The following is a 27,742-nucleotide window of genomic DNA, read 5'->3' on the forward strand; positions in this document are numbered from 1 at the left end:
GAAGCACAGTTGCTCATTCTGGCTGTATTTATTTTTCTGTTGCAGGCGGAATCTGTGTCTAAGTTCCCCAGCGAGGCTGCCCCATTTGTTTTCTGCCAGCCATTAAAAATATTTTCCTTCAGGGAAGGGAAGAGCTTCTGTGAAAGAGAGAAGGCAAGCTCAGAGAAGATAAACACCCATGTGAAGCTGGCCTTTAAGGTGCCACCATATTGCAAAGGACACAGCAGGTTAGGGCTGGCCGCACAGACGAAGGCCAAGGTCCGGAAGGGCGAGGGCAGCAGGAGACGGAGGGGCACAAACCCTGCGTAAGCAGTGTGCCTTCCGGAGAGGCATCTGGAATGACTGCTCTGCCGCACAGCTTCTTCCCCACCCCTCTCCGACCTTCAAAGTTGAGTAACAAATGCACTGTGAACGGTGAAGGGAGCAGCCACCGGAACCTTCATTTCAGAAGCGAAGGTAACCACCAACCAGACTTCTCAGACAAGCTACAAGGGTTGTCACACTTCAGTGAGTGTCAGCATCTCTCAGAAGCTTCCCTGGGGTTCCCGCAGGTCTGGGGTGGGGCCCAGGAACCCGCATGCAGAACGAGCACACCAGGGATTCTGAGGCAAGCGGCCCAGGCACCTCTCTGAGAGACATGTCTGTGTCTAAGGCGGAGGTCATGTATCCCCTTTCCTTCCTGCCTGGACCAGGCAGTTTAGAAGCTTGGCTTCTGGGGCTGCCCCCTCTCCTGCCCAGGCTCCCCCTCATCTGCCTGAGTGTGTCCTGAGACAGTGTCCTCAGCTGCCTCCTGGATGGCCCCACACACACCCTGGGATGTTATCCGTGCCTGTTTCCATGGGCCGTGGTCCCCAGGCCTGACCCTGGGGCTCAGGCTGCCTGTCCTGGGCCCACTGGCAGCGCTGCCTCAATTCCTGCCGGGACATCCCTGGATGCTCCAGCCCAAACAGAATTCAGCACGTTTCCTCTCACACCCGGCACCCATTACGTCCTTTATGGCAAGAATGGCCCCTCTCTCCCCAGCACCAGGTCAGAACACTTGGCATCACACTAGACACTTGTTCTTAATCCCCCAGCGCTACTGCAGAATAACAAGAAGCACCTTCCAGCTACTGAAGACATACCACAGCTAATGACTCAGCACGACTCCATGAGGGAAGTATGATAATTGTCCCCCCCGTGACAGATGAGAACAGGCACACGGGGTAGGGGGACCACTTGCCCAAGGTCATGTGGCATGTGGTAGGGGTGGGGTGTGAGCACGGCCCCGGCCTGAGGAAGTGGCCAGCTGTCTGTCTCTCAGTCCCTTCCCTCCCTCCGCAGCGCTGGTCTGGGGGCCGGGCAGGCCCTCAGCATCTCCCTCTGCCCCGCGGGTCGATGAGCCTCCTGAATGGCATCCTCACCCTCGGTCTTACCCGACTCTGATCTGTTTTCCTGAATGCAAGTGGGACATCGTTCTAAACTGGGAATCTGACACTGCTCCCCACCGGAACCCTTCAAAGGCTCCCCATTTCACACCCCCGGCCTCACAGGGCGTGAACAGTGGGAGCTGAATCCCGCAGGCTGACTGGGGGCCAGGCTCTCAGTTACTGCCCCTCGCTCCTGTCTGAGCCTCAGCTTCTTCATCCGAAAACAGGGACGAGAGCCCAGCTGGAGGGGCTGCTGGGGCGCATGGCGCCGCAGGGGAGAGGGCCGGGCACAGGGTGGGCTGCTACCCGTATATCATATATCGTTAAAAAGGAAGAGGTGGGGAGGGAAAGGGAAAGGGAAAGGAGCTGGCTGCTCTGCGAGGCAGGGGGGCCACACGGGGCAATAATTACACAGCACTTAAGCCTTCACGACCTGCTGAGCCAAAGGGACCGCTGCATTTTACAGGAGGGGAGGCTGGACTGACTGACTGACTCGCGGTCACTTCAGACCTCAGCTTTCTGAGCTCAAAGCCCCGTGTCCTTCCCGCGGCCTGCCCTGTCTCCGCCGAGTGTCGTGTTGGTTGGGAATCCAAGTCTTCAGATCTTACCGGCCGGAGAGCAGCTGTGGGTCGGAGGTGTGCGGAGCTGAGGGATCTGGAGACCCTGCCAGGAAGGACTGAGTGGGCGTTTGTACAGAGATAGAAGGAGCACGTGGTCTCCAGCCCGAGACACCTTCCTGGGCCCGGGGCTCCGGGAGCCTCCCATAAACACGACAACCCAGGGCCCAGCGCTGTTTCTACAACAATGAGAATATTTATTTTCTCCAGGCAGTAAAAATAACATTTTTCTCTCTTTTGTAAAAGTTAAGTACCATTACATTCCATTTTCTTAAATAACAAAATCCTAAAAATATATATTAAATTGTATACAGTGCATCACACTTCATCTTATATTTTAAAATACATGATGTTTCTATTTTATTCTCAAAGTTGCATATTAAGAGCATATTTACAGATAAAGCCTTGTCATCCAAAGTCAGGATCCCTGCGGGAAGGGGAGCCTGGATGTGGGCAGGTCTTGAGGCTGGGTGGACCCCACGGAGCGGCCCCCGACCCCCCACCCCATTGTGTGCTCCTGAAGACACGTCCTTTCCGAAGCAGTGATTTACCTCGGACTTTCTCCCACATCCCCCTGCTGCCTCATTGTGACAAGACAGGAACCTGTGAGGTGGGCCCCCCTGGGGTCCCTGTGGGCAGAGAGTGAGGCCCCGTCTCCCCCAAGCCACCAGCCTGAGGGGAGGCAGCTGCGGCTGGAAGGTCTGAAAAACACCCCACGCCAGGCAGCTAAGCTGAGAGGCCTGGCCAGGAGGTAGAACAGTGCGGAAGGTAAACAAAGACACAGAGGAGACAATCAGAGGGGTAGACATTCCCAAGGGGATAGCAGAGCAGACGTCAAACACCAAGGAGGAGACGGGAACCCAAGAGGGTCGCAGTTGACTGGGCTTCGGAGTGGGAGCTGGTCCGGCCCTGCAGACGAGGGGCCCGGGTCTCGGAGGCCGATCACCTTTAAGTGCTCTGGAAGATTAAGCGCCCAGGAAGCACGGGGCTTGGTGACGGGCTGTGTGCCCTGCTGGTGTCAGGATGACCTGGCCGGACACTGAGCAGGTCAGGCCGACTCCCGCCTTGGGCTGACAATGGGCCGTGCGGGCGGGGCCGTGCCCAGGCGCGCCCCACGGGTTTGGCCTAGGGGCCAGGGCAGCTGTGCTTGCTAGTGGTTTGATCTTTGCGGGTTTCCGAACAACTGGAAGCTTGAGCCAGAGCCCACACTTCAGAAGTTACAGCAACCTGGTTACCGCACTCACACCCAGAGAGGGACCTCGACCCTGTTCTGACATGGGGGGCTGGGGGTGGGGTTCTGGGGGTTCATTCCTCCTCCTTCTCAGGGAAGAACACGGGCACCATGTGCCTCATAGAGAGGCCAGGAGACCCAGGTCCCGGCTGGCGGGGGTGGCGCACACTAGGGAGGCAGCACGCACAAGGATGAGGAGGGCACACAGCCTCCTCCACGCTCTGTCACCCCAGGGCCGGGGCTCTGGGCAGGATGTTTTCAGAGCCCCATCCATTATGGTCCCCGAAGCCCCTACCCTCCTTCTTTCCTAAGCTTCTGTGTGATCTGTAACATGCTTTTCTCAGGGTCACCCTTTCCAGTCACCTCCAGCCCCCACTTTATCTCCTCCTTCGAAGCTTCAGTGAACACCTCCCCTCTTCTGGGACAATTTACATCTCCGTGTTTACTTAGCCACAGGGGGCCTGGGGGAGGCGGCTGACAGGTTCCAGCCAAGGCCACAGCTGGATTGTGTTTGTGGAGGGCAACCTGGGACAATTTATGGCGTCTCCCCAATGCTGTCCTGAGGCCGGTGTAGGTGTCCCGGGGCTGTTCCCGGGACAGTAAGTGGATCCAGGGGCACTGGGCTGTGCCAGGGCTGGCAGGAAGGAGCGCCCTGGGGTCACAGCACTTCCGGGACCTCCGAAAAAGGGCTGCTTCAGCTGCTCAGACGGCACACAGTGACCCTTCACCGTGACCCAAGTGTGAGGAGGGCAGGGTGGGCAGGTGGGCCGAGGGGCTGCACCAGAGGCCAGTGGTCAGAGTAAGCCCAACTGCCTCCCGGTCAGGCGAGCCCCTCCCAGGCGGAATCCCACATTCCCTCTGTGCTGCACAAGGACCTATTCCCAGCACGGGGCCCTTTGTGACCACACGTACCTGACACTTGTGTTTGAGAGGAGATTCCATACAGGCCGGGAATAGCTTAGAGGGGAGACGGCACATGGCAGTATATTCCAGGGGTCCCTGGATGCAGCCGGCCTGTCTCCAGACTTGGGGCCGGTGGACAGCTGCTCCAGGGTAACGCCCTCTCCAGATCAAAGCACGAAGACAGCCTTGCGGCTCGGTGCCCGTGGCCTCAGCCGGTGCCGGGGCAGTGCCCCCGCCCTCCTGTGGACACACTGCATTTCTCCCCGAATGCCCTCTGCCTGCCAGCTCCCAGCATCTCTCCTGGTTGGCCCTGTCTTTCTGGGGGCCAGGCGCAGACGGGTTGCTGGCAGAACCCTAGGGAAGGCCGCTTTTGGAAACCTGGGGAGGCAGGCAGGCAGGCAAAGTGCCCCAAGGAGGAAATCGGGGAGGCAGGAGGCCCAGCAAGGCCCAAGGCCCAGTGCCTGTGGGAGAGCCACGCTCCAGCAGAGCCCAGGCCTGGCCTTTGGAGGCACAGGTGCTGTTCCCAGCTGCTGTAGACAAAGCTGGCTTTTGACAGCGGGCCGTCTAAACAGGAGGTGGCACCAACTCACACAGCCCACAGCCGCCGCAGCTGCAGCTCTCAATCTTAGGAGGCCTTTCCTCAGAGGGTCTCCAGTTCCCAAACCCACCCTCCCCCTTGCACGCCACTCTGTGGGTTCCCCTCCCCATCTGGGGGGCAGGATGGTGTGGGACCAGGAACAAGAGCCCTCTCCTTCCTGGCCGAGCCATTCCAGACCCTACTCTGTCCCCATAGGAAGGGGCACAGAGGCCCAGAGAGCACAAGCTGGGGAGTATCTTTCATCCTTTTTAAAAATGAGGGACACTAAGGGAGGGACTGCTGGCACCCACCTCACACGATGCTGCCTGGATGCTAAACCACAATGTTTATACTCCCTGTTCTGAACTGAGAGTCAGCTTAGAGCCATGCGGACGGGGCCTGGCTCAGGATCTGCAGGACCACGAGATGCTCAGGGGAAAGGCCAGGCAAACCCAGTCCCACGGGGAGTTAGGGAGCACCCAGAACGCTTTCAGCAGAGTCTGCTGTGTGAACAGGTGAATAGATGTCTTCTATGACCACTCCTCAAACTTGCTTTGCTGGTCACCAAGCTGTGGGAAGAAGCTATAGAAAGAAGCCCGTGTGTGGAGAGTGTCAGGTTCGATGTGAGTGGGGGTTGTCAGATCCACCTTCCAGGCCCCCTAAGGTTGCAGGAGACCCATCCTCGTCCAGAGCCCAGAGAGCAAACCTGAGTCAGCACAGAGCACGGGCCTCCATCATGCTTTGGGGTTCTAACGCCCAGAGTACTGGACCAAGCCAACCCTTGGGAGAGCCTCAGACGTCTCTCCGCCTGGCCCTATTCCAAACCATAAAGATCAGGAGAAAGTGATCTGTGTGTGGACAAAACAGAGAAGAAGCATCACCTACCCACTCCCTGACAGACATCTGGAACGTACCTGAGCCCAAAGCCGGACACGCCACCTCTGTCATCCCAGCCCCACTATCCTAACACCCCCACCCAGTCCCAGATCAGAGAGAGAGAGAGGCAGGAGGGGGGGACCACAGGGCCTTGAGTCTCTCCTAAGTGCAGCTGATGAAGCAGGATGAAGCCAGGCTACGCCTGCCTGGCCACAGGGAGCTCCTGTCCGGTCCATAGACGCTGCCCCTGAAGAGGCTGCGAGAGAGTCGGTCAGCAGATACCACGGGACAGGTGGTCTCCAGGGGCTTCGGACTCAGAGGGGTCTGGTGTCCTGGGCACGGAGTGGGGATCTTTTAGTCACTCACAAGAGGATTACGGTCATCTTGTTGACTCTGACCCTTGAGCTTCTTCTTAAAGATGGAGATTGATGTAGAAGGCTTATAAAAAATGCTCCAGATCTCCCCAGATGCTCCCGGTTGAGGACAATCCCGAAGGCCCCCTGTGGCAGGAACGCGATGGGACCTGTCAAGCAAAAGCAACTGACTTTTTCAAGCAGAAGAGAACAAAGCGTCCAATACCTCCTACCATCTCACAAGATACCTCTACCTGTAAAACAGGACACTTGGTGAGGCGAGGCCTCGGGAAACCCAACAGCTGCCTTTAGAGACCTGAAGGGCTGCCATGCGGACGACACATGTCCTGGGGGATGGCAGCATGGTGGGGCAGAATTGGGCTGGCAGGATCATTTAGACCTGGAAAGGGCTGGCTGTGAGACTGTGAGTTTTCAAAATTCTTCTTTCTTTTTAAGTAGAAGAACTCTTTTCAAATGACACTGACCTGGAAGCCCACCTAGCTAAACAGGGTAAAAGTAAAACTGCTCTGCATGAAGCGGGTCCTGCCTTTCCACCGACACCCGCCCAGCCCCCGAGCCAGCCTCTGGGAGATTGCAGAGGAGCCGGTGTGGGTGCTGGACAGAGTCAGATAAGTGGTCCGGAGCCTCAGCGTGAGGTGAGGTGCGGGGCCCTACAGCGAGCGTCCTGCTCTCCCTGCCGTGGGGGACACGCAGACAGGACCGCGCCCAAGAGGCTTCCCCAGAATGCGTGCACTGCGACTCAAAAAAAAAAAAAAAAGGCAGCTCAGTAAACAATAATGATGTTCTTTCCACTGAAAACTGTAAAGTGCAGTGTGGAGAGGCCTATGGGTGGTGCCCAAGTGGCCAAGGGCAGCCTTCGGAGGGCAACGGAGGAGCCGGCATTCAATGTACAAAAAAAGCCTGCAGCCAAGAGCCAGGGAGAAGGTCAGGGAACAGGCAGCTTTTAAGGGACACTGGTGCTCAGGAAGGCCTTGGAAGGGGGAGAGCCTGTGTGTCAATTCTATCTCAATGAAACTAGGGGAGAATAGGAGACAGCCCGGGCTGGGAACCACAGGAAAGACAGAGCAGGGGCCTAGGGAAAGTGAGAACGCCCCTCTGTAAGTACACAAACGTGTGCAGCATGAGCAATCACCCATTTCCTGGAAGGCAGAGCTGTTAACCTGAACAGTGGCAGTAAGGGAGGGAAATGTTTTTCTTCCAAATTGGTCAAAATCGAAGGATGAAGCTTTTATAAGCTTCTTACACAATTGTTTTAAAATAATTAATAAGCAATAGTTAATGTTAGAATTCTCTCCCTGACTGTCTCACAGGTTCTAGAAGGCATCAGGGAAAACGTGCCTGGTGTTGTCCGAGAAACCTCTGTTCTTGTGTTTGTTCTTGTGTTCTTTAAGGGGCCAGCACAAGCCAAAAAAATGGAATTTGTTCCTTTTTATGCCCAGACTGTTTCAATCCTCCTTGAAATCGCATCCTTTGGACACAGGAACAAACACAATCCCTCAAACCTTAGTGAGATTTGTCCAGTTGTACATTTCACTCTGCAGAGAGCGAGGAATGTCTCCTGCCTTCTGTCGCCCAGGACCGAGGGCTCTGGAATCATGCGCTGACGTTACAGTTGTGCTCAGACAAATGAAGCGTAGGGGGAGAGGAGCTCCGAGCCGTCCCTCCTGGAGGCGGGCGGCTCTCATACTCACTTGAACGTGATGTGCAGAAGTATCTTTGCTATAATGGCTGTGACCGTGAGGACGAGGAGTGTTGCCAGGCCATACACCGTCCACCCTGCAGGTGCAAAAGCGGGGGCTGATCAGACTCCGTGAGCTCACTTTCCAGAAGGAGGTGTGTGTGAACCCCGAGTGAACCCTGGCGGCACAGAGGCAGGCCTGGCTGAGGAGCTCCCTGCAGGTGGCGACAGCCATGGAACGCAGCTGCGAGCCGGGCTGGCGCGGGGCCCCAGGCCTTCTGAGCACCTCGCCTTGCTCTAGAGCTCCTCTTGGAGGGAGGCAGGCAGTGTGGTCCAAAGCGCACGTGACTCGGAGCTGAAAGGGGATGGTGTACACTCTGTCTCTACCCCTGGAACCACTGTGCAACCATGGATGAGTTACATGAACTCTTCCAGTCTCAGTTTCCTCATCTGAGGAATGGGCTGTGTGACCTGTGAAATTCTACCAGATACATAACCCACAGGGTACACAGGGAGGGGCTCTCCTCCCTGACCTTCTACTGGGAGTCCTGCAGGGGAAAGCCGCTAGTCTGCGTAACACTAACACTCTGCAGCTCTACCAGCTCACAAAGACTCCAAATTTCTTGGCAGAAAAGAGAGAGTGAAAGTTCATACCCCACCAAGTCAGCCAGCTCGAATGGCCAGACCACCACCCACTTTGCCCCTCCTGCAGGACCTTCCCTCACGGTGCCTGTAGCGCTCTGACTTTTTATTTTGCTGCTTGTCTTCCTCCTCCCACTTGTAAGCCATAGGAGGGCAGGGATCTTGTTTGGTTCACTGGGTAGTCCAGTGCCTACAACAGAGCCCAGCACCATTAAAGCACTTACATGTCTTCCGAGTGACTGAGTCAACAGAGCTGTGGCGACTGCCGACGCATTTAGGGAGCTACAACTTGGGGCTGCAGAAAACCCTGCATTAGCTGTCAATCACCGTGTACTAAAGGCACCCGTGCTGGATCTTGGAAGTGAGCACTTTTCCCTAAGGACTAAGGAATCAGCTGAAGAGAAAATGTCTCTCTGAAGCCAGGACAAACAATCTCAGAGCCAGGACCCCCAACCTGCCTCGGAAAGAGAAATACCCAAGAGCACTCTGTTTCTGTCACTGCCAAGGGCACCGCCTCCAAGCGCTGTGGCTTCCCCCCTTTGATGGTGTCTGGGATCTGCTACCTGGGACGGTCTGGGGCGGGTGGCTGGGGCTGGTGGTGATGACGTAGAGGACTTTGGAGGACCGGGCAGCGCTGACACTGAGGTTGGCCTGCTCCGTGATCACCTCGGCCAGTGTCTCATTGGCAGGGGGCCTCTCCTCTGGCAGTTCTTCCTTGACGGCTGGAAAGTCAAAAGGAATTAACTGGGGGAGAGCCACGGAGACGACAGAGGGGAGGAGGCACTGGGCGTGAGGAGGAGGCAGTTTTCTCTGATTCAATTTTGGGCTCAGTTCCCTCCAGTGGCTCCGCTGGCTCCAAAGCAGAACCTGCCAGGCTCTGGCTCTGAAGGAGCCACTTGACTGGCCTCTACAGGGACACCCGAACACACTTTATGGTTTTCCTTCCCTCGTGCCTGGGCAGCCGTGGTCCCTCTGCCTGGAGGGCCCTCTTCCTTCCCATCTACCCACCCCAATCCTGCCTGGTCCTCAAGCCTGTCCCACCTGCGGGGAGGCCGCCTCCCTCTGGCTTCCTGTAGCTACACACTGAACTCTTCTAGAGGCCCCTGACACCCAGGACAAGACCAGGTCTTGGATGCCTGCAGTGTTCTCATGTGTTGGTAAAGAGGTGTGCCCAGCACTCATGTGTTCACATTAGAGGGACAGGGGAAGCTCCACCTTAGGAGGGTCTGAGGAAAGATGGAAAAACAGTCTTCCAGGACTGGCGGGACGTTCAGAGGCAGGAGGATGGACCAACAATGCCTTCTTTGGAGAATTCTGATTCTTCCACTCTCAGCTCTTTCTTTTCATTATGCTTTTAACCCTCATGTGAAAACTGTCATGAGAACTATGAAAGTAGTAAAATTGACAGGTTTCACCTCTTTTCTGTATTATGAAATGTACACAAGTTATAAAACGGGAGTTGAGAAGAGCTGCAAATCTGGTCTGAGGCTCCTGACTCACACAACCGTCCTGGCCTGGCAAGGACCAGCCCAGATCCGCAGGTCACAATGGGGGATGCGGGGAGCCCTGGGAGGCCAGAAGCCTTACCTTGGTATAAGACAGCGAATCCCTGGGCCTGATTGATGCGATCAGAGAAGAAATACAAGATGACAAAATCCAGAGAGACGTTAAAGGACAGGGGTGGGCGGTTCCTTCCGCTGAAACGGACCAGGACATTGTGGGTGTAGCCGTCCAGCAGCTCCACCATGTCTGCGGAATCCCTGATGTCAAATAAGGTGAAGTTGAAGTGGATGTGGGAGGCTCCCGGGACCCGGATGGTCCAGTAGCAGACCCTCCCTGTGGCGTAGGTGTCGGGAAAGTCAGGGGAGTAGACCACAGAAGTCATGGCCGAGTAATTCCCACCACAGGCGCCGACCAGAGCTGCAGGAGACAAAAGGACACCAGCCCTCAGCCTGGGGCCTGGCCACAGGGCTCACTTTTCAGCCGGTCACAAACAAAACTTCCTAACTGATGTGATTCAGTTTGGGATATTGTTTTCTGTCTGTAAAACCAGACTGTCTTATGTTTCAGGATCGAATCACAGAATGAATCACTGAAACCCTGAACAAATGACTAGAGGCTTTTTTTTTTTTTTTTTTCACCCAGGAGACCTTCAAGTCAGGGCACAGCACAGCAGTGCAGCCCAGGTTGGGGCTGGGCTGGAGTCAGAGAGTCTGGGCTCGGGACCTGCTGGGCCATGTGATCCCAGGGGCCACACCTCACATCAGGCCTCTCGCTTCTTTCGGTTTTGAGGGCGGAGAGACCACCACCTGCTCCCGTGTCACAAGTGTGTGAGGACAGATGAGATAAAGCACGTGAAAACAGGGGGCCTCTCCGCAGCAGGACACTCCAGGAGGTAAGGTGGTTAAAAGCCAAGAGTGTCTCCCTGGTACCTTGGAGGTGTCAGTCTCACACAAGGGGCCACACTTGGTTTTCAGGTGGGAAACCGTGGCACAAGGACTGACTTTCTGCACAGGGGAGACGCATGAGATCCTGCTGGCTCTGCGCCCCCACACTGGAGGTCTCTGGTCCCCAGTTTCAGCTGGCAGGTTCTGGGAAGGGGATACTACCGCTGCACTGCATCTTATGTGCTCACATGTAAACAAGATCTTGGAAATCAAAGTCCCTGGGAGGGAGCATAGGGCTAGGATTTGAAAAACAGACTCGGGGGGAGTTCCACCTCCCTTTAGGATATAGAAGCTGCTTCCACCCGAACAATGACAGACGTCTCAGAACTTTGCTTCCACCCATCAGAAACCTGAGCTCTCCCGACAAGCAAGGGAATTTAATTCTAGAAAGTAAGAAGCCCCTCGGAGGAGAGTCAGGCCACACAGTGTTTCATCTTTGACAGAGCAAAGGAGGAAGAGGCGGCCGTCATGAAATCAAGTAAGAAGAAAGCAGCTAAAATTTTAGCTAATTTTTAAAGGCTGAATGTGGGCTAGCTTCTCAGTCTAGGTTAGCCTGGGGCCCAGACACAAGGGGAGTCTGTACTTACTTGCGGGCCATTCTATGCAGGCCTCCACCCAGTGCCCGTGAGAAGTAATGGGGGTGAGCAGGAGACCCAAGGGCCCCCACTGGGGGCACCAGTGAGCAAGTGGTGATGAGTAGGAGTAAAGTAGAAGAAATAACCGAGGAGATAATGGCCAAGAAAACTCTGCAGTTGATGAGAGGTAATTGAAGAAACTCAGCAATCTCTAAGTAAATAAATTAAAAAACAAAAATAAAAAAACAAACAAAAAATACACCTAGACACATCATAATCAAATCCTGAAAACCAAAACCAGAGAAAGTCCTGAAAGGAGGCAGAAGGAGGGGAAAGGTTACAAGCAAATATAGAGCAGGCATCTCCAGAAACCATGAAAGCCACAAGACAAAGGAGCAATGTTTTTGAAGTACTGAAAGGAAAAAAAAACCTGTCAGCATAGAATTCAATATCTAGCAAAATTATTCTTCAAAAATGAAGGTGAAATATGGCTTTCTCAAACCAAAGCTGAGAGAAGCCATTAACAGCAGACCTGCATTAGAGAAAATGCTAAAGGAACTTCTTTAGGCCAAAAGAGTATGATACAGATCGCAAGTAAGAACATGAAAAGGCGTTCAACATCCTTAGAAATTACGGAAATGCAAATTAAAACCACGAGTTACCACTACACACCTGACAGAATAGCTAACATTAAAAAACAGACAATACTAAAATTCAGGTGACGATGGGTGCAACTCAAAGTCTCACGTATTGTCAGTCAGAATGCAAAATGGGACGGCCACGTCGGAAACCAGCTGGCAGGGTCTCATAAATGCTGAGTACGCACCTAGAAATGCTGTAACCATCAAGTGCTTACCCAGGAGAAATGAAAACACACACTCGTTCACACAAACACCTGCTCGTGCGTGTCTCTAGCAGCCGCACTGCATCTTCGTCATGGACAGTCTGATGTCTATCGGTTGGTAAATGATGAACGAGTTGTGATGCAGCTGTATAAAGGCGTGCTTCTTAGCAACAAAAAGAAACTACTGAGGAGGGAAGGTATAGCTCAAGTGGTAGAGCACATGCCTAGCACACATAAGGTCCTGGGGATTGAACCCAGGACCTCCTCTAAAAATAAATAAATAAACCTAATTACCTTCCCCTCTTAAAAAAAAAAAAAGGAACTACTGAAACAACTGAAGTGAATCTCAAAAGCATTATTTTAAGTGCGAGAAGCCAAGACACAAATTTTTAAGTATTGTATGATTCCATTTATGTGACATTGTTCAAAAGGCAAAACTATACAGCTAGAATCCGGGACCAGTGGTTGCTGAGGTTTGGGGGGGTGGTGACACAAAAGGGCACAAAAGAATTTTTTGAGGTGATGAAAATATCCTGTATCTTGACTGTGTATATATTTGCCAAATCTTATTGACCTGTGTAACTAAAAGGGTGACTTTTACTGTATGTAAATTATACCTCAATGAACATAAATTAAAAAAAAAAGATTTCCAGGTCTAACCCTGACTTTACCACATACTATGAATTTGAGCAAGATACTTAACTTCTGTATACTTCAGTTTCCTCATCTATAAAATGAAATTAAGAATGGTTTCTCACTTATGGGGTAGTAAGAATTAAAATGATTTGATACTTGTAAAGTGTTTAGTATAAGATCTGGCACATAGTACAACCTCAGTTAAGTTTTAGCTACTATAATTATTTGAAAACAATGAAGCATGCAGGTTAAACTGATACTTTGTTCTTTTTGTTTTTAATTTTTTTAATTGAAGTATAGTTGATTTACACTGTTGTATAATTTCTGGTGTACTGCAAAGGGATTCAGTTACACATATATATTCTTTTTCATTATAATTTATTACAAGACATTGACTATAGTTCCCTGTGCTCTACAGTAGGACTTTGTTGTTTATCTTTTTTTATATATAGTAGTTTGTATCTGCTAATCCCAAACTCCTCATTTATCCCTCACCCACCACTGCCTTTCCCCTCTGGTAACCGTAAGTTCGTTTTCTGTCTATGAGTCTTAAACCGATATTTCAGCAGCAAAGGCAGACCTTAAACTGAGAACTTTCGACTCCCGGATGTGCGCTGCCATGCTGGCAGCACATCCAAGTCAGCAATTTTGAGAATAAACACATGACATCTATGACAGGTTATTAAAGTTCAGAGATAATTCAGGAAATAAACATAATTAAGATCGTAAGGGAACCTGAAATTTAGAAATAGGTTCAAGATCTTATTTTTTTCAAGGGGACATTGGCCTGACACACACAACCTATGCCTTTCAGCCAATGTATGTCGTTGAAGTATAACTGGAAGCACTGTTTTCCCTCAGTGGTATGTGAAATAAAGTTGTCATCACCCCCAAAAGAAAACCTGTGTTTGTCGAGCAGTTGCTTCTCATTCTTGCCCTCCCCTTCGCAACCATTAATCCGTTTTCTGTCTGTATGGATTTGCCTATTCTGGACATTTCTTACAAATGGAATCATGAACTACATGGCCCAGTGTGTCTGGTTTCTTTCGCTGAGCATAATGTTTTCAAGGCTCCCCATGTTGTGGCAGGTGTTAGTACTTCATTCTCATGGGGGGCTAAATAATACTCCCTTGTGTGGACGTACCACGTTCTGTTTATTCATCAGCGGATGGACATTTGTGTTGTTGCCACTTCTGGGCTATTATGAATAATGCTGCTACGAACACTCGTGTATAGGTTTTTGTGGAAACATGTTTTCAATTCTCTCCGACATACAACTAGGAGGGGAATTGCTGGGCCATAAGGTAATTTTGTTTCACATCTGACGAACTGCAGACTGTTCCAAAGGAGCGGCACCATTTAACGCTTACACCAGCAATGTATGAGGGTTCTAATTTCTCCGTAGTCTCACCAATACTTATTTCCCATTAAAAAAAAAAAATTAACACCATATTCTGTTTAAAGTCGAACAACGGAGGTGAACCCACACACCCTGCTTTTGTTTATTTGCCAACTATTCTCCTTTAAACATCAACGAAGGTTCAGACTTTAACAGAGGTGCTAAAACTGAGCATAACAGGAATGCATAGGAAGCCACTGGTCCTATACAGTCTCCAATAGTCACACAACTAAAAAGACCACCAGGGGTTCTGCTTGCCAGTCCTTCCCTGTCCTCCCCACAAACACACACGCTGTAGACAGCGTCTAAGCTACAACCTGCAAAAGCATGTTACAAACTTGGGCTGGGTTTCACAGTCACCGTTCGTTGTGGCTGAACTGTGTCCTCTGAGGTCTATTCCAGTTTGGATGCCTGCTCTCTCTGACTCTGACCTTACTGGAAACAGGGTCTTTACAGACGTTATCAAGTTAAATAGACTGGGGTAGGTCTAATCCAATGACTAGTGTCCTTATAAGGAGATACAGAGTGATGCAGAGGCACAGACACAGAGGTAAGCCGGCCCTGTGAAGGAGGCAGAGACTGGAGTCAAGGAGTGCCAAGGCAGGCCAGGAACGACCAGAAAGTAGGAAGAGGCAAAGGAAGATTCTTCCCTGGAGCCTTCGGAGGGAGCATGGCCCTGATGACATCGTGACTTTGGACTTCTGGCCTCTCAAATCAGCAGGGAATAAGTTTCGGCTGTTTATTAAGCCACCCAGTTGGTGATAATTTGTTATGGCAGCCCCAGGACACCACATGACAGTTTTGCCTAAAACTGAGCCACTCTGCCTGGTGGTGATGTCAAGAGAAGACCCACGCAAGCCTAGAGACCAACAAAGACACTGTAAACTCTATTGCAAACTGCAATCATCTCAAGCCTTTCCTTTTGTCTGCTTCATTTGTGACTGTCCTTTCTACCACCTTAAAATCTGGCGTTTCACCAGCACTACAGCTCTCACAAAGGCTCACTACCACTGAGTAGACTGGGTAGATTATGAGGGACTGGGTGGCCCAGCGGCCAGAGAGGTCAAGGCCCCAGACCATACCCTGCTCAGACTCTCTGCCCCTAGCCAGCAGCTCACCAGGGTGGTGAGTCAGGGAGGAGGTGGGGCAGGACGCACTCAGTACCAGGACTGGAAAGACAGCTCAAAGCTTAGGCTCGCTTCTCCGCTATATCACAGTGACATACATCTCAAACGCCTAGGAAAACACTAAAAGGGTTGGTAAGTTACATTGAAACGAGAGGATCTTAGAGCTCACGCTGAGCAATTACATCAGCATCACCATTACGCTGGAAGGGCTGCCTTTTCTAGGTGGTCTAAGCACCTCACAATAGGCCACGTCTCTGCAAAGCACGTGGCGCGCCGTCATTAATGACTTGTTAAAGGTCTGTCCTCCCTTCTAGAGTCTTCTTGTTCAGTGCTGTATCCCCAGGGTCGGCTCAGTGCCCAGCCTGCAGCAGGTGCTTACTAAGTACTACCAGGTGACCAAAAGGGAGGGAGGTGGGAGGGCTTGTCCCTCAGCCCACGGGCCCCTGTGCCTGGGACAGTGCCGGGCACACGGCACACTCACTGTCAAAGAGGATGATCCTGCCGTCGCCGCCACAGGGCTGGGTGTGGTCCCCGAAGCAGACGCTGTTGCACTCTGTACTGGCTGCCTCGCCGTACTTCCAGTAATCTGGATTGTTTCCACAGAAGCAGGCATAGCCCGACTCCATCCCAGCAAACTGCCATAACAGAGAAGCAGCGCTAGGTGAGCAGCGGTCAGGGGTGTCGTGGGGCCTGAAGGAGCCTGGCAGGGTCGGGCCCCCAGCAAGCAACCAGCTGGTCTTCCCAGCCCATGGTCCCCAGGACCTCTGCCTTGTCCCACCCACTCACCATGCTGCATCACAGGCTGACCAGTAACTCCGCTCCGCCATGGTGCTCCCCCTTCAGTGAGCACCCCTTATTCATGTTCCCATTTCTACCACATTTAAGTAAGTGGTGGTGGGGAATCCATTAACTTGAAATACTAATAACAACAACATTGTATTGAATGTTTACTACATGGCAAGTGGTAAGTGCTTCATAGTCAGTCCTCAGAGCAAACTTATTGAAGCCCCCATTTAAAATTCTTACATTGCCGGACAGTAAAACTATTTATATGGTGTTCAGTCTTATGAATGCTAACCCACGTATAGAGTTGAACCACCACCACTACAGTCAGGATACCGAACAGGTGCGCCCCCCCAGAAACCTTCCTTGTGCTATTGCTGTAAACCTCCCCCTCCTAGAGCCCCTGGCAACCACTAGTCAATAGTTTTATGTCAGGAATGTCATATGCTACAGACTGCAGGTCTGTGCCATCCCCTCTAATTCATATGTTGAAAGCTAATTCTCAATGTGATGGTACTTGGAGGTGGGACCTTTGGGAAGTGACTGGGTCATGAGGGCAAGCCTTCATGAACACGATTAGCGCCTTTATAAAAGAGACCCCAGACCTCCCCGGTCCCTTCAGCCACATGAGGACACAGCAAGAAGATGGCCGTGTAGGAGCCAGGAATCGAGCCATCACCAGACACCAAATCTGCCAATACCTTAATCTTGGGCTTCTCGGCCTCCAGAACAATGAGAGATGAATGAACTTTCACCCAGTGGGGCGAAAACTTTTATTCCCCATCTGTGAGGATGTGGAGTATTTTCATTCCTTGATATCTGTTCTCTGAATCAGTTATTACCATGATGGTTGCCAAATGCTGAACTTTCTAATTCCATCATTTCTTCTACATTAGTCGGTTTTCTCCTGTAAGGAAACGCTTTTCTTCTCCTCATTTATTTATTCACTACTTTATTTATATCAGCATGGATTTAAGGACTCTTATTTTATTCAGTGGAGTATAATTATTACTATTACTATTTGTTTTGAAGCTCAAATAATGTTAGATTTGGCCAGCGGGCGCCCCTTCAAGCTGGTTCCTGTGCCCTTTTGACGAGCCCCTTGCATTGCTGACTTTCCTGTACAAGATGTTTCAGGGTCATGTGCTTTCTCAAAATTCAGCAATTTTCTCCAAGGAGCCCTAGTTCTTTTTAACGGAGAACAGTATTTAGAAGCCAAGATACGAGTGCTAAGTGTGCCTTTTACTGTCAGTGTGTCACTGTTCCAGGCCCTCTCAGTGGATAGAGCTAAGAAATACATAAGTATAAATACACAAACACACAGACACACACACACACTTTCATACTTATAATTTTTTCTAGATCTATCTCTCTATATAGTGAAAATCATGCACTAGACTAATAACTTCAATCCCTGTCCCACACTACAGGCTCCATCCGTCTTCCTGGCCCCCTCCTCCTACAGTGAGAAACCCGGCTCCCATTAGCCTCAATATGTTTACTTACATACTCAGTCTTTAGTGAGCAACCAGCCACCTGATCACGTTGGGCCAACTGCCTTGCTCAGCCACCTGCCTCACACAGGCCCTGAACCCCGCGGGCTTTTCTCCCTGCTGGGGCCTGATTAATGGCCTTTTGACTGAATTATTAAAGAAGGAAGGAAGGGACTTTTCTTTCTTTCTTTTTTTGATATGACAAACAATAGCATTATTGTGGCCAACACACGAGCTTCAGATAGAAGAATGGAAAGGAAGGAAAGAAAATCTTTTGGACTGGTGTCCAGGCTGGGGCCCCTTCGTGTATCACAGAAGGGACCACTACCTTGGCTTATTTCCAGGTCCCCTCTGGGGCCAGAGATGTCTCTGCTCATAACATACAGGGGCTTAAGGAAACACGGGACTCTGTTGGAGGCCAAAATGGGATGCAGATATTAGGGGCTTTCCTCCCCTTTTCTCTCAGTCTTTGGACAAGAGTGCTGCCTCACCCCCTGAATTCCCCTGTTCCTCCAACGTCTCCTTGGCAGAAAAGCAGAGTCACATGGCCTCACAGGGTTTTGTTTTTTGTTTTTTTAATTTATACATTTTTAAGAGGTATCTCAGCAGAAGGCATTTACACCTTTGTCTTTTCCTATAAACATATGGCCACAGAACCGTTACCTTGAACCTCTGACTCCGACAAAAGCTGATGCAGGTTTGTATGGTAAGTTTGTTAGACGTTTTACTGGCACCAGTTAGAGGAGGTGGGTTGCCATGATCCTTGTAGCAGCCAAGGTTTCCAGGCACTGGAGAAATAAAGAAAAAGAAAAGAGTTTTACAACACCTGGCTGTGAAACACCGAGGAGACGCGTGTTGTGCCAGGCACTCTCATCTCAGCCAATATTTCCACTCCTACGGTGTAAATCCCTAACAAGCCAGAAACGTTAAAAATGGAAGCCTCAGTGTCCTCTGCTAACTGCTACGTTTCTGCTTTATGTTGACGAGTATGTGAGGCCCATATAACGAACTCTAAGAAATTTTTTCACCTGTTCAACACTGATAGGATTTAATACTGAAGAGAACTAGGAGTAACTTCCTAAAAAGAGAGAGGCTACGATATGTAAATTATGTTTCAGAGTCCCTGGAGGGCACAAAAAGCCCTTGGAAGCTTTTTGCCTTGTGCCTCCCGTTGTCCCTTAAAAAGCCCCACAAGTTGGCTTCTTTGGGTCCTTTGGTGAATATATTAGCTTCCTATTGCTGCTGGAATAAATTACCACAAATCTAGCGGCTTAAAATAGCGTAAATTTATTACCTTATAGGTCAGGAGTTCAGAAGTACTAAATGGGTGTTACGGGGCTAAAATCAAGGTGTCAGCAGAACGGTGTTCCCTCTGCAGGCTCAGAGGGACAGTCTATCCCTCGCCTTTTCATCTCCTCGAAGCCGTCCCTGTTCCTTGGCTGGTGGCTGCCCCACTCCAGCCTCGGCTTCCATCACCATGTTGCCTTCTCTGACTCTGCTGCACCTGCCTCCCTGTGTGATTGCACTAGCCCACCTGAGTAATTCAGGATAATCTCCCCATCTCAAAATTCTCAAAATTCTTAACTCAATCACACAGGCCATGTAAAGTAACATATTTAAAGATTCTGGGGATTACAACATAGATATTCTAGGGAAGGGAGATTATTCAGTTTACCACAGTGACAACATCAGAGTTTCACAACCACACAATCAGATGGTCTGGTCTAGTAGAGAAAGCTGTCACTGAGAATAAATGTACCAACTGTGGTAGAGAGCTTTCAAAGCCAGCGCTCAGTGACCCCCACCCCCTAGTGTCCATGCCCTTGTGGGATCCCCTCTGCTTGAGTGTGGGTTGGACTAGTGACTTGCTTTTGTCCAACAGAATGTGGCAAAGTTGACGGGATGTCACTTCTGTGATTAGGTTACAAGAGACTGACGTCTGTCTTGTTAGTAGACTCTATTGCCTTCTTGGCTTATATACTTTGATGAAGCAAGGTATCATGTCAGAGAGGTCATGTGGCAAGGAACTGAGAAGGGCCTTCAGCCAACAGCCAGCAAGAAGCCGAGACTTTCAGTGTCTGCAAGAACTGAATCTCATCACCAGCCATGTACGCCTGAAGTAGCTCCTTCCCCAGAGGAACGTTCAGATGAGACCCCAGCCCTGGCAGGCACCCTGACTGCAGCCTCGTGAGAGACCTTGAAGCAGAGGACCCAGCTAAACCATGTCCAGATTTCCAGACACTAAGTTCTAGGGTAATCTGTCATACAGCAATAGAAAATTAACACACCTTAAATAATATATATGAAATACATACTTATTGAATAAATGAATGAATGAACGAATGTATTGTAGGCCGTGGACAAATCAACCTCTCTGCCCCCTTAGTTTTCCATCTGTGTTATTAATTTATGAATCACTCCACCATCAGATGAAATCCTTTCCCTACGTTCTGTTTGGTTTCTCACAGTGGATATAACTGAAGGTATAATAAGACACGAATGAGACCTGGTCCTAGCACTTCTAGGTCAGTCAAGAGTTACACATTATCCAGCTTCAAAGTGAGACATACAGACTCTTACAAAGCACTTTTCCTGTATGTTTCAGACCGGAAAACAGCATGGGCCAGCTTAGTAAGCTTCATATCCATATTAGTTTATTTGGTATATAAAAATTATGCATGTGTATGTATACATGAATACACACACACACACAAATTTTTACATTTCTTCCATCATCTACATCTAACCAGCTCATTTTAAATTGGCAGGAAGCTAACCCGAAGAACCACCCTTCCCCCTCTAAGCCAAGTGGTCACCCTTCTCCCTTGCGTCACACATGGTTCAAATACAACAAATGTGGCTCACCACACAAATGTTAAAATGCATCTTTCGGAAACAAACCAAATCTCTATAGTAGCAAATGTAAACAGAAAAGCTCTAGGCAGTAGGAGCTCAGTGTTCAGCGGGGGCCTGGCTTGGGAATGGCTGGGTTTTAGAGTTTAAACAAATGCAGTGAGTTAAGGCATCTCCAGTCGGGGGCATACCATATAAGCTGAGTTGTTAAAGGGGCCTTACGTATGGAGCCATGTGTTTAATGGTTTTTAATAAGAGCTACTTGATCATGATCACCTTGGTCATTTACTTTGATTTCTATCCCATTTATTCCATTATGCTCACAAGTAAGCATGTTATTATGTATTCGTTTATAGACAGCCCAAGGCACATAATCATAAATGTTAAGATTAGACACAGACAAGGCCGTGGTTTGCACTGATGCAGCTGGAACCTATAAGCTTTATTCACAACAATTCGGTGAGCAAATCCAGGCAGCTCATGTTCCACTGGGGCAGTGAGGTCCCAAAACACACCAGGAGGTAGATCACTGGCAATCAGACCACACCGTGTTGCTGCTCCATCCACCTGAACGTCAGTGGCCTTAGGTATCATCCTTGCCACCCAAGTCAACCACCTGCCAGACACTGTCAATTTTACCTCCTAAAATACTGCAGACACCTGTCCACGTCTTTCTATCCATGTTGCCATCTCCCCGGTCTAGGCCACGGCCCCCTCCCCCCTGGTCCAGTCCTATTCCACCATCCTGTTTCTAGGGTCACCCTACTCTAACCCAGTCGGTACACTGCAACCAGAATAATCTTTATGGTGCATTCCAGGCAGAAGGAAGGCCAAGGGCAAAGGCCTAAGGCAAGAACGACCTTGGCCTTTGCAGGAACACAAAGAAGTGAGTGTAACTAGTGACAGAGAGAGGGAAACGTGGCAGGAGCTGGAGAGCTATGTGGCAGCCCTGCCTAAAACCCTCAAAGCTCCCGGGTGCCCTTTGGGATGAAGCCCAAACTCTCTCCCATGGTACACAAGGCCCCGCCCGATCAGTGCTGCTCCCCTCCCCGCCAGCACAACCCTTCTCTGTCCCTCAGCCCACATTCTATATGAAAGTGAAAATAAATCATAGCGTATTTGCAGGTTTCCCACCTACACATTGCTCTCTGGCCTCTGGACTTTTGTGCAAGCTATTCCTTCTGCTTAGAATACTCTTCCTGCTTAAGACTGCAGCCCGAGCATCATTGCCCTTGGAAGCCCCATGGGCTTCCATCATCCTCCCATTCCACAGAAAAGAGGACATGCCCCTGCTGTGCAGTCCTACAGCAGTCTACACTAAGCTCGATTCCAAATCCCTGTTTATGTGTCTCTCCCCAGTTCACCATGAACAACTTAAGGGGAGGACTGTATCTTCTGCACACTGTTGTATTCCCAGGGTCTGGCATGGTCCTAGCAGGTGCTCTAAAACTGTGTGCTGAGTGAACAAAGATGGCCCATGTGGCCCGCTGCAACCCTGGAGTGAGCGGTCCAGGTACCTCTTAGGCAGCAGTGAATGAAGAGAGCAGAGCAGAAGCGAAAGGCAGAGCTGATCGGCATCACGACGTCCACTCAGAGCCAGTAACCACTGGTCCTGACTCCTCACTGCCCTCTTTGGCTACCTAGAAACACCATTCCGGATAACCAAGTTCTCCATAAAGGTTAACTTTAAAACTGAAAATTTTACCTTCATCATTTTGGATGAAACTTTTCTAAAATGCAATAGCTACTCAAAAAAACATTGGTTTCACCTATGTACTTTGTTTTTCTTGGTGGTTTGAGGTTATCAAATACATGTCACAGAATGGCCCCAGCCTGGGTGTGCTCCTCTGTGTCCTTGTGTCTGACTTTAATAATCTGTCTCTTCGGTTACTTTCTGCTGGGGCGGCTGAACCCTCAGAACATCAGAACTGGAAGCATCTACTTCTTGCTACTCTCAGTGCCTGTGGTCAGTGCTTACCCTCTTCTTAATTTGCTGAACAAAATCGCTGAACTCTGGCCCCTCCACCACGGCCTTTCTAAGCTCAGCTTCATCCACAGCGGAATGAGGAACAATAAGGGCCTCAAAGGGTTCTTGTGAGAAATAAAACTAGACAATGTAAATACAGTAAACACCGCAAGGCCTGGCAATATTACGTGCTGAGTAAACAGTGCTTATTCTCATTGTATATAATAAGGCTTTCATCATGTACCATGAAAGCAAGAATAACCTGCTCGGTTAACAGAAAAGTAAAACAGCACTGAGTGAAAAGACAAAAATCAAAGGCAGCCACCTTGGAAAACCGGGCTCGATTCCAGATATTCAAATATGAATCTCTTACATCTGGCTAGATACAGTGCCCTTCCAGGAGAGCATCTCACAGGAACCTCGCAGCCCTTTCAGGAAGGCGGGAAGGTGATGTTCTTCCGAGATGACAGAGAAGAAACCACAGGTCAGCACAGTTAAGGTCCTTGAGGAGGAGAGAACATGAGGTGGAAGTGGAGAGCAGAGGTAAGCTCTAGTGTTGCAGAACCTCACTCCATGGTTTTTTTCTTAGTGTCCCTGGCCCCCCTTTCCTTATAGGGCCAGTCTGGGAGCTAAATGAAAATGACTTCATGAGATTAAAGACTGAATTTGCAAATGTGTTAGTCCCTCAGTGCTCTGTGCACCACAAGGCCGATCTCTGAGGGCTGTCACTGCCCTCTGACTTGCACTGGAAAGTGTGGCTCGAAGTTTCGCCAAAGAAGACACGTCATTGTAGTCTTCAAAAGCATTACTGGTCAACTGAGTGGATTTCCAGACTGTGTCACACCCCCAGCTCTTCCCAGAAGCAGGGAGGAAAAGTCAACTTGAAAAGGGATATTTGTTCTCAAATTCCTTTTTACTTTCAAGACCACTTTAAAGTCCTGTGGCTTGGTCATGCATTTTTCCTCTTACCAAAGAGGCTTCATCACTTTCAATTTTTAAAAAATCATCTTAAAATACAAGTGGACCCCTTGTTTATCACAGTAGATGCTGTAACACTCATGACAGTTAGTTACGAACATTCTCTTCAGATGTTCAGAGTCCCTGACAGAGATAAAAGTTTCAGAGGAGGCTGAGGGAAGATGATCCTTCACTGGGATTAATCCGGGAACTACTGTTCTTTTACCACCATGAGGAACTGTTGGGAAGCAACCTGGAAGGCTTCCTAAACAACCATTAAGTTTGGGTATAACCGTGGCCTCACTGTGAAGGTGCTACACACCCCGCCATGGGGGCCTCTATGGCCAACAGCCCTTTTCTCAGAATCACCTTCTCCCATGGCACCTTCTCAGAGGATCTGCTCCCACAACTGCTGCTGGTGGGGAACAGGCCAAAGAACCCCACCCTCTGGTCTCCCACTGGGGCCACCAGGATCTCTCTCCTAGGATTCCAGTTAGTGAATTGCAGACATTGGATTTGTAGGGTTCTCTCAAATAGGGATTAAGGCAACCTGCCATGCTCGGGCCACATGAATTGATGAATGAGTTGCTTCTGCTGGTCCAGCAAGATGAAGAAGACTGGACGCCATGCCGAGAGAAGGGCAGAGATGGGAGACCATGTGGCTCCAGAGAAAGATGGCAAGAGTGGGTACTTTTTTGTCGCAGGTTCTTGGGACATAGGGATTGGGTTCTATGATATACTCCCAATGTCCTTCCAACAAATCTCTTTGGCTCAGGTTAGTTTGAGTGAGTTCTACTCCTGGCAATCAAACAATTCCTGACAAAGACAGAAAGCATGCCCATTACGGTAAAAGCTCCATCTGAATATAAATCTTCAGATGGTAATTTGCATAAGAAGTCCTGACTGGTTAGTGTGTTTTCTATTCCAGTGCTCTGACCAAATCTGAGATATCTGTTTAGGAAAACAGAAGCAAAGCTCTTGTCTTGTGTTTTAGAAAACTCTTCTCCGGCTCTGCAGAACTCCTTTTACTTTTTCTTGTAAATAAAATCTGATTCTGCGGATATGATACAGCAACTCTACTTATTTTAAATGTCATCTAACCTTGTGTGGCACAGACCATCTTCTGCCTTAGGGGCTCCACACTGGTGCCTGAATCCTTCCTTCCACAGGAACAAGGACTAAGCACACATGAGATGATACTGCTGGTGTCCTGTTGGAGGACCAGTCATTTCAAATACTCCCTTCAGAGCATCAGTGGCTTAAGTGTGGATTATCCCACACCCTCAGCCGATGGCCCTGAGCACACTGTACCCGGGCCTGTCCACCTACCACTTCCGTTCCAAATCTGACAGCTACCATCTTAGTCCAAGTCCTTTCATAACATGGCCCCACCCAACCGCTATAACTGTATTTCTAAACATCAACTCTCATTTTCAGTCACTCTGATTCTCATGCCTCTGACTCTCATATTGACTCACCCAAATAAATAAGCATAGCCTTTTCTTTCCCTAAGAAATTTTAGGGGAAGGTAGTAAGAGTTCCTGGGGATCCTGACCTCCGTGTGGCCCTGATGTGTCACAGAGGTAGTCTTCTTCCTGTGGGAGTTCCTTCCCTGAAACTTAATTTCCGGCGATATGATGTGGTAGAGACAGTCTCCAAAAGAGGCTCTAGCCATTTCTCTCCTCCTCATACATGTGTGTGACTCCCCATTTTAAAACTTGGAATCAAGTTCCTCTCCTCTTGAATCTGGGCAACCTGTGACTTGCTTTTACCAGTAATAGAAAGTGGTGGACGTCCGTGTTTACTCCTTAAGAGGACTGGCAGGTGCTGCCTCCTCTCTCTTGGAACCCAGCCACCACACTAGCGGTCTAAACATGTGCTGGAGAGACAGGTCGCCCAGGTAGAGGTCTGAGGCCGTCTTGGACGTCCTCGCCCGAGCAGAGCCCCCATGTGGATGCAGCCACCTGACTGAGCCCCAACAAGAGGAGGAGGAGCCCCGACTAGAGGAGGAGGAGCACTGCCGAGCTGAAACTCAGCCAACCCACAGAATCAGGAGAAATTACAAGCTGTTGTTTTAAGCCACCGGGGTTTTGGGTGGCTTGTTATGCACTAACAGACAACTGAAACACCTTACTCCACAACGGGTCAGTCTGAGTTTGAGAGGAATGATGCAGCTGTGTCTCTGGGAAGAAGAGCTCAGTTTGTTGACTTGAACTTTTTTTTCAGGGACACCACAAATATCCCAGGCAAAGAACCACAGAGTCATCCTTCACTCTTCCTGCTGTTTCACCCCTTATATATTCCACTTGTCATCAACTTCTGCCTTCTCCCTGCGTGCATCTTGGATTTAACCCTTCCTGCATCATCCCACTGCTGCCGCCACCACCTTATCCCCTGCACTTAGAAATCGACACCCATCCTCTCCTCCCCAAATTTCCTTCCTCCCCACCATCCTGTAAGTGGACACTGCGCTCATTTTCCTAAATGAGGGCTTCCAGCGTGTCAGTCCTCATCTTAGCACTGGCTTTCAAGGTTCTAAACTGGCTCCCCTCTGTCCACTCCTCTCCTCGGGTGGCATGGTTTCCACTGAGGTGCACAGCAACCCTGAGTCCTCCTTCCAAGTCTCCGTCAGGCTGTTCCCTGACCTGCTGTGCCCTGTCCAGCCCCACTGGCCTTTCTCTATGATGAAGCCTCCAACTTCCCAAGCCTCACTGAGCCCTCTCATCTTCAAAAACTCACAGCACTCTACCTCATAGTTCAACTTGATTTATATAACTGGTGGGCTGGTCTCCAATTTTCTCCTGTGTTTACAGCAAGTACAGATTTTCAGTAAAATTATCCTTATTGATCTGAACGATTTTCCCTTTTTAAGTTACTGGTGTGCTTTAGAACATTTTGGAATTGCAGTATACATAGCTGTCACTGAGGAAAATGTCCACATGGTTCAGAAAGTCTATTTTTTAAATGAAAAATTAAATAATATCCACTGCCAAAAACAAAGAGTAATTGAGTATACTCCAGATTTGGAACCATAAATCTGCACTGTCAGAACAAATGCAGGGCCTCCTGTGTTCCCTGAGTGCAAGTGCCACATCGGAGCCCAGGGGGACAGCTTCCCAGCAGCTGAGGCACGCTCCGGAGCCCCTGGGGCCAATCAGATAGAGAAGGAATGGACAGAAATAAAATGCAGGTTTAGGAATTAGCTGACAGGAACATGCCAGTAGTGATCTATTCCTCAGGGAAAGCACAGGCCCCCACAATCCCTGCCGGTCCTTTCATGCCTACAACTTGCTAGGTCCTGGACTTACAGTCATGCATATTTTACTCATTTAATCTTCAAAATAACCCTGGAAGGCACAGATGAGGAAACCAAGGCTCAAGGGAGAGTCATTTTGCCATGAGCTATAAAGTGAGTAATGATTCCAGCCTAAGCCCGTGTGACTCTGGAGTCTACATTCTTTCCACTAAATTGTGTTGTCTCTCTTGTTGGAAGAGCTATGACATCGCATCAGCAAGAATATTTGGTGAGCACCTGTCACGGCCTCCGCCATGCTAAATGTTGTGGAAGGGTGTTAAAATATACGGCTGGAGTGGGGGAAGCACCCATAAATTCCATCAGCACCCCTCCGTAAATAAACGTACATACAGTCCAAGTAAAATGAGGGTGCCTGCGAAGCAAACACAGCTCTCGGAGAAATCCTGGAGCTCCCTTCTACCCGAAGTCTCCCGGTCACAGATTCCACAGCTACCCCTGCACGATATCTGAACAGCTTAGTCCAGTTGGGAAAACAAAACTGCTCACATAACCCAAGAATAAACAATAAAAACAAGATTCTGACTGTGCTAATTTGGGCAGTCTGAAAGAGTTCAATTAGACAAAAATGTTAAGTAATTACAGTGGAAAGAGAGAAAAGGTAAAAAAAAAAAAGAGTCTGTATAATTTATATTTTTAACGTTCACTTCAGTATTGCTTTGGCTATCAGCTAAAGTCTGAGGTTTCGTTTCGGATGTAAAGTATGAATGACGTGCAGAGATGTGTCTTTTTCAAGGTGAAGTTCAGCCCAGGCAATGGAAACGTGGTGCTGGGAGAGAGCATGGGGCCTGGACAAGGTCGCTGATGCAGGGCTTCAAGCAAAGGGTCCAACTCTGGGGACCCCCTTCCCGGCTGAGAACAGCTGGGCCGGGAACACCCGCGGAGACAGGCCCAGCATTCTGCAGGGCGGCTCTGCCTCTGCCCCTGCCGTGCAACAGACGCTTCCTGGATGCCATCACAGCCTGCTTACTCCGGGGGCCTGGGAGTTCCCAAACTCAAAGAGGGAGAGAAAATGACCTAGAGCCAACAGCTTGAACTGCAG

At 49.8% G+C, this 27,742-nt stretch overlaps 1 protein-coding gene across 3 annotated transcripts in view; it reads right to left on the reverse strand.

Moving 5' to 3' along the window:
• Positions 1 to 3,676: 3,676 nt before the first annotated feature.
• KREMEN1 (kringle containing transmembrane protein 1) overlaps positions 3,677 to 27,742 on the reverse strand; it is a 50,666-nt gene continuing 26,600 nt past the window's right edge. For all 3 annotated transcript variants that reach the window (XM_072953362.1, XM_015247356.3, XM_072953363.1), the window contains 6 exons: positions 18,275 to 18,399; positions 15,817 to 15,970; positions 9,895 to 10,227; positions 8,871 to 9,029; positions 7,679 to 7,763; positions 3,677 to 6,136 (listed from right to left, as the gene is read on the reverse strand). In XM_072953362.1, the coding sequence (XP_072809463.1) occupies positions 5,968 to 6,136; positions 7,679 to 7,763; positions 8,871 to 9,029; positions 9,895 to 10,227; positions 15,817 to 15,970; positions 18,275 to 18,399 (1,025 nt within the window). In that variant the 3' untranslated portion in view covers positions 3,677 to 5,967. The remainder of the gene's footprint in view (positions 6,137 to 7,678; positions 7,764 to 8,870; positions 9,030 to 9,894; positions 10,228 to 15,816; positions 15,971 to 18,274; positions 18,400 to 27,742) is intronic.

The sequence above is a fragment of the Vicugna pacos genome, chromosome 32 (genome assembly GCF_048564905.1).
Source record: "Vicugna pacos chromosome 32, VicPac4, whole genome shotgun sequence".
Classification (NCBI taxonomy): Eukaryota; Metazoa; Chordata; class Mammalia; order Artiodactyla; family Camelidae; genus Vicugna; species Vicugna pacos.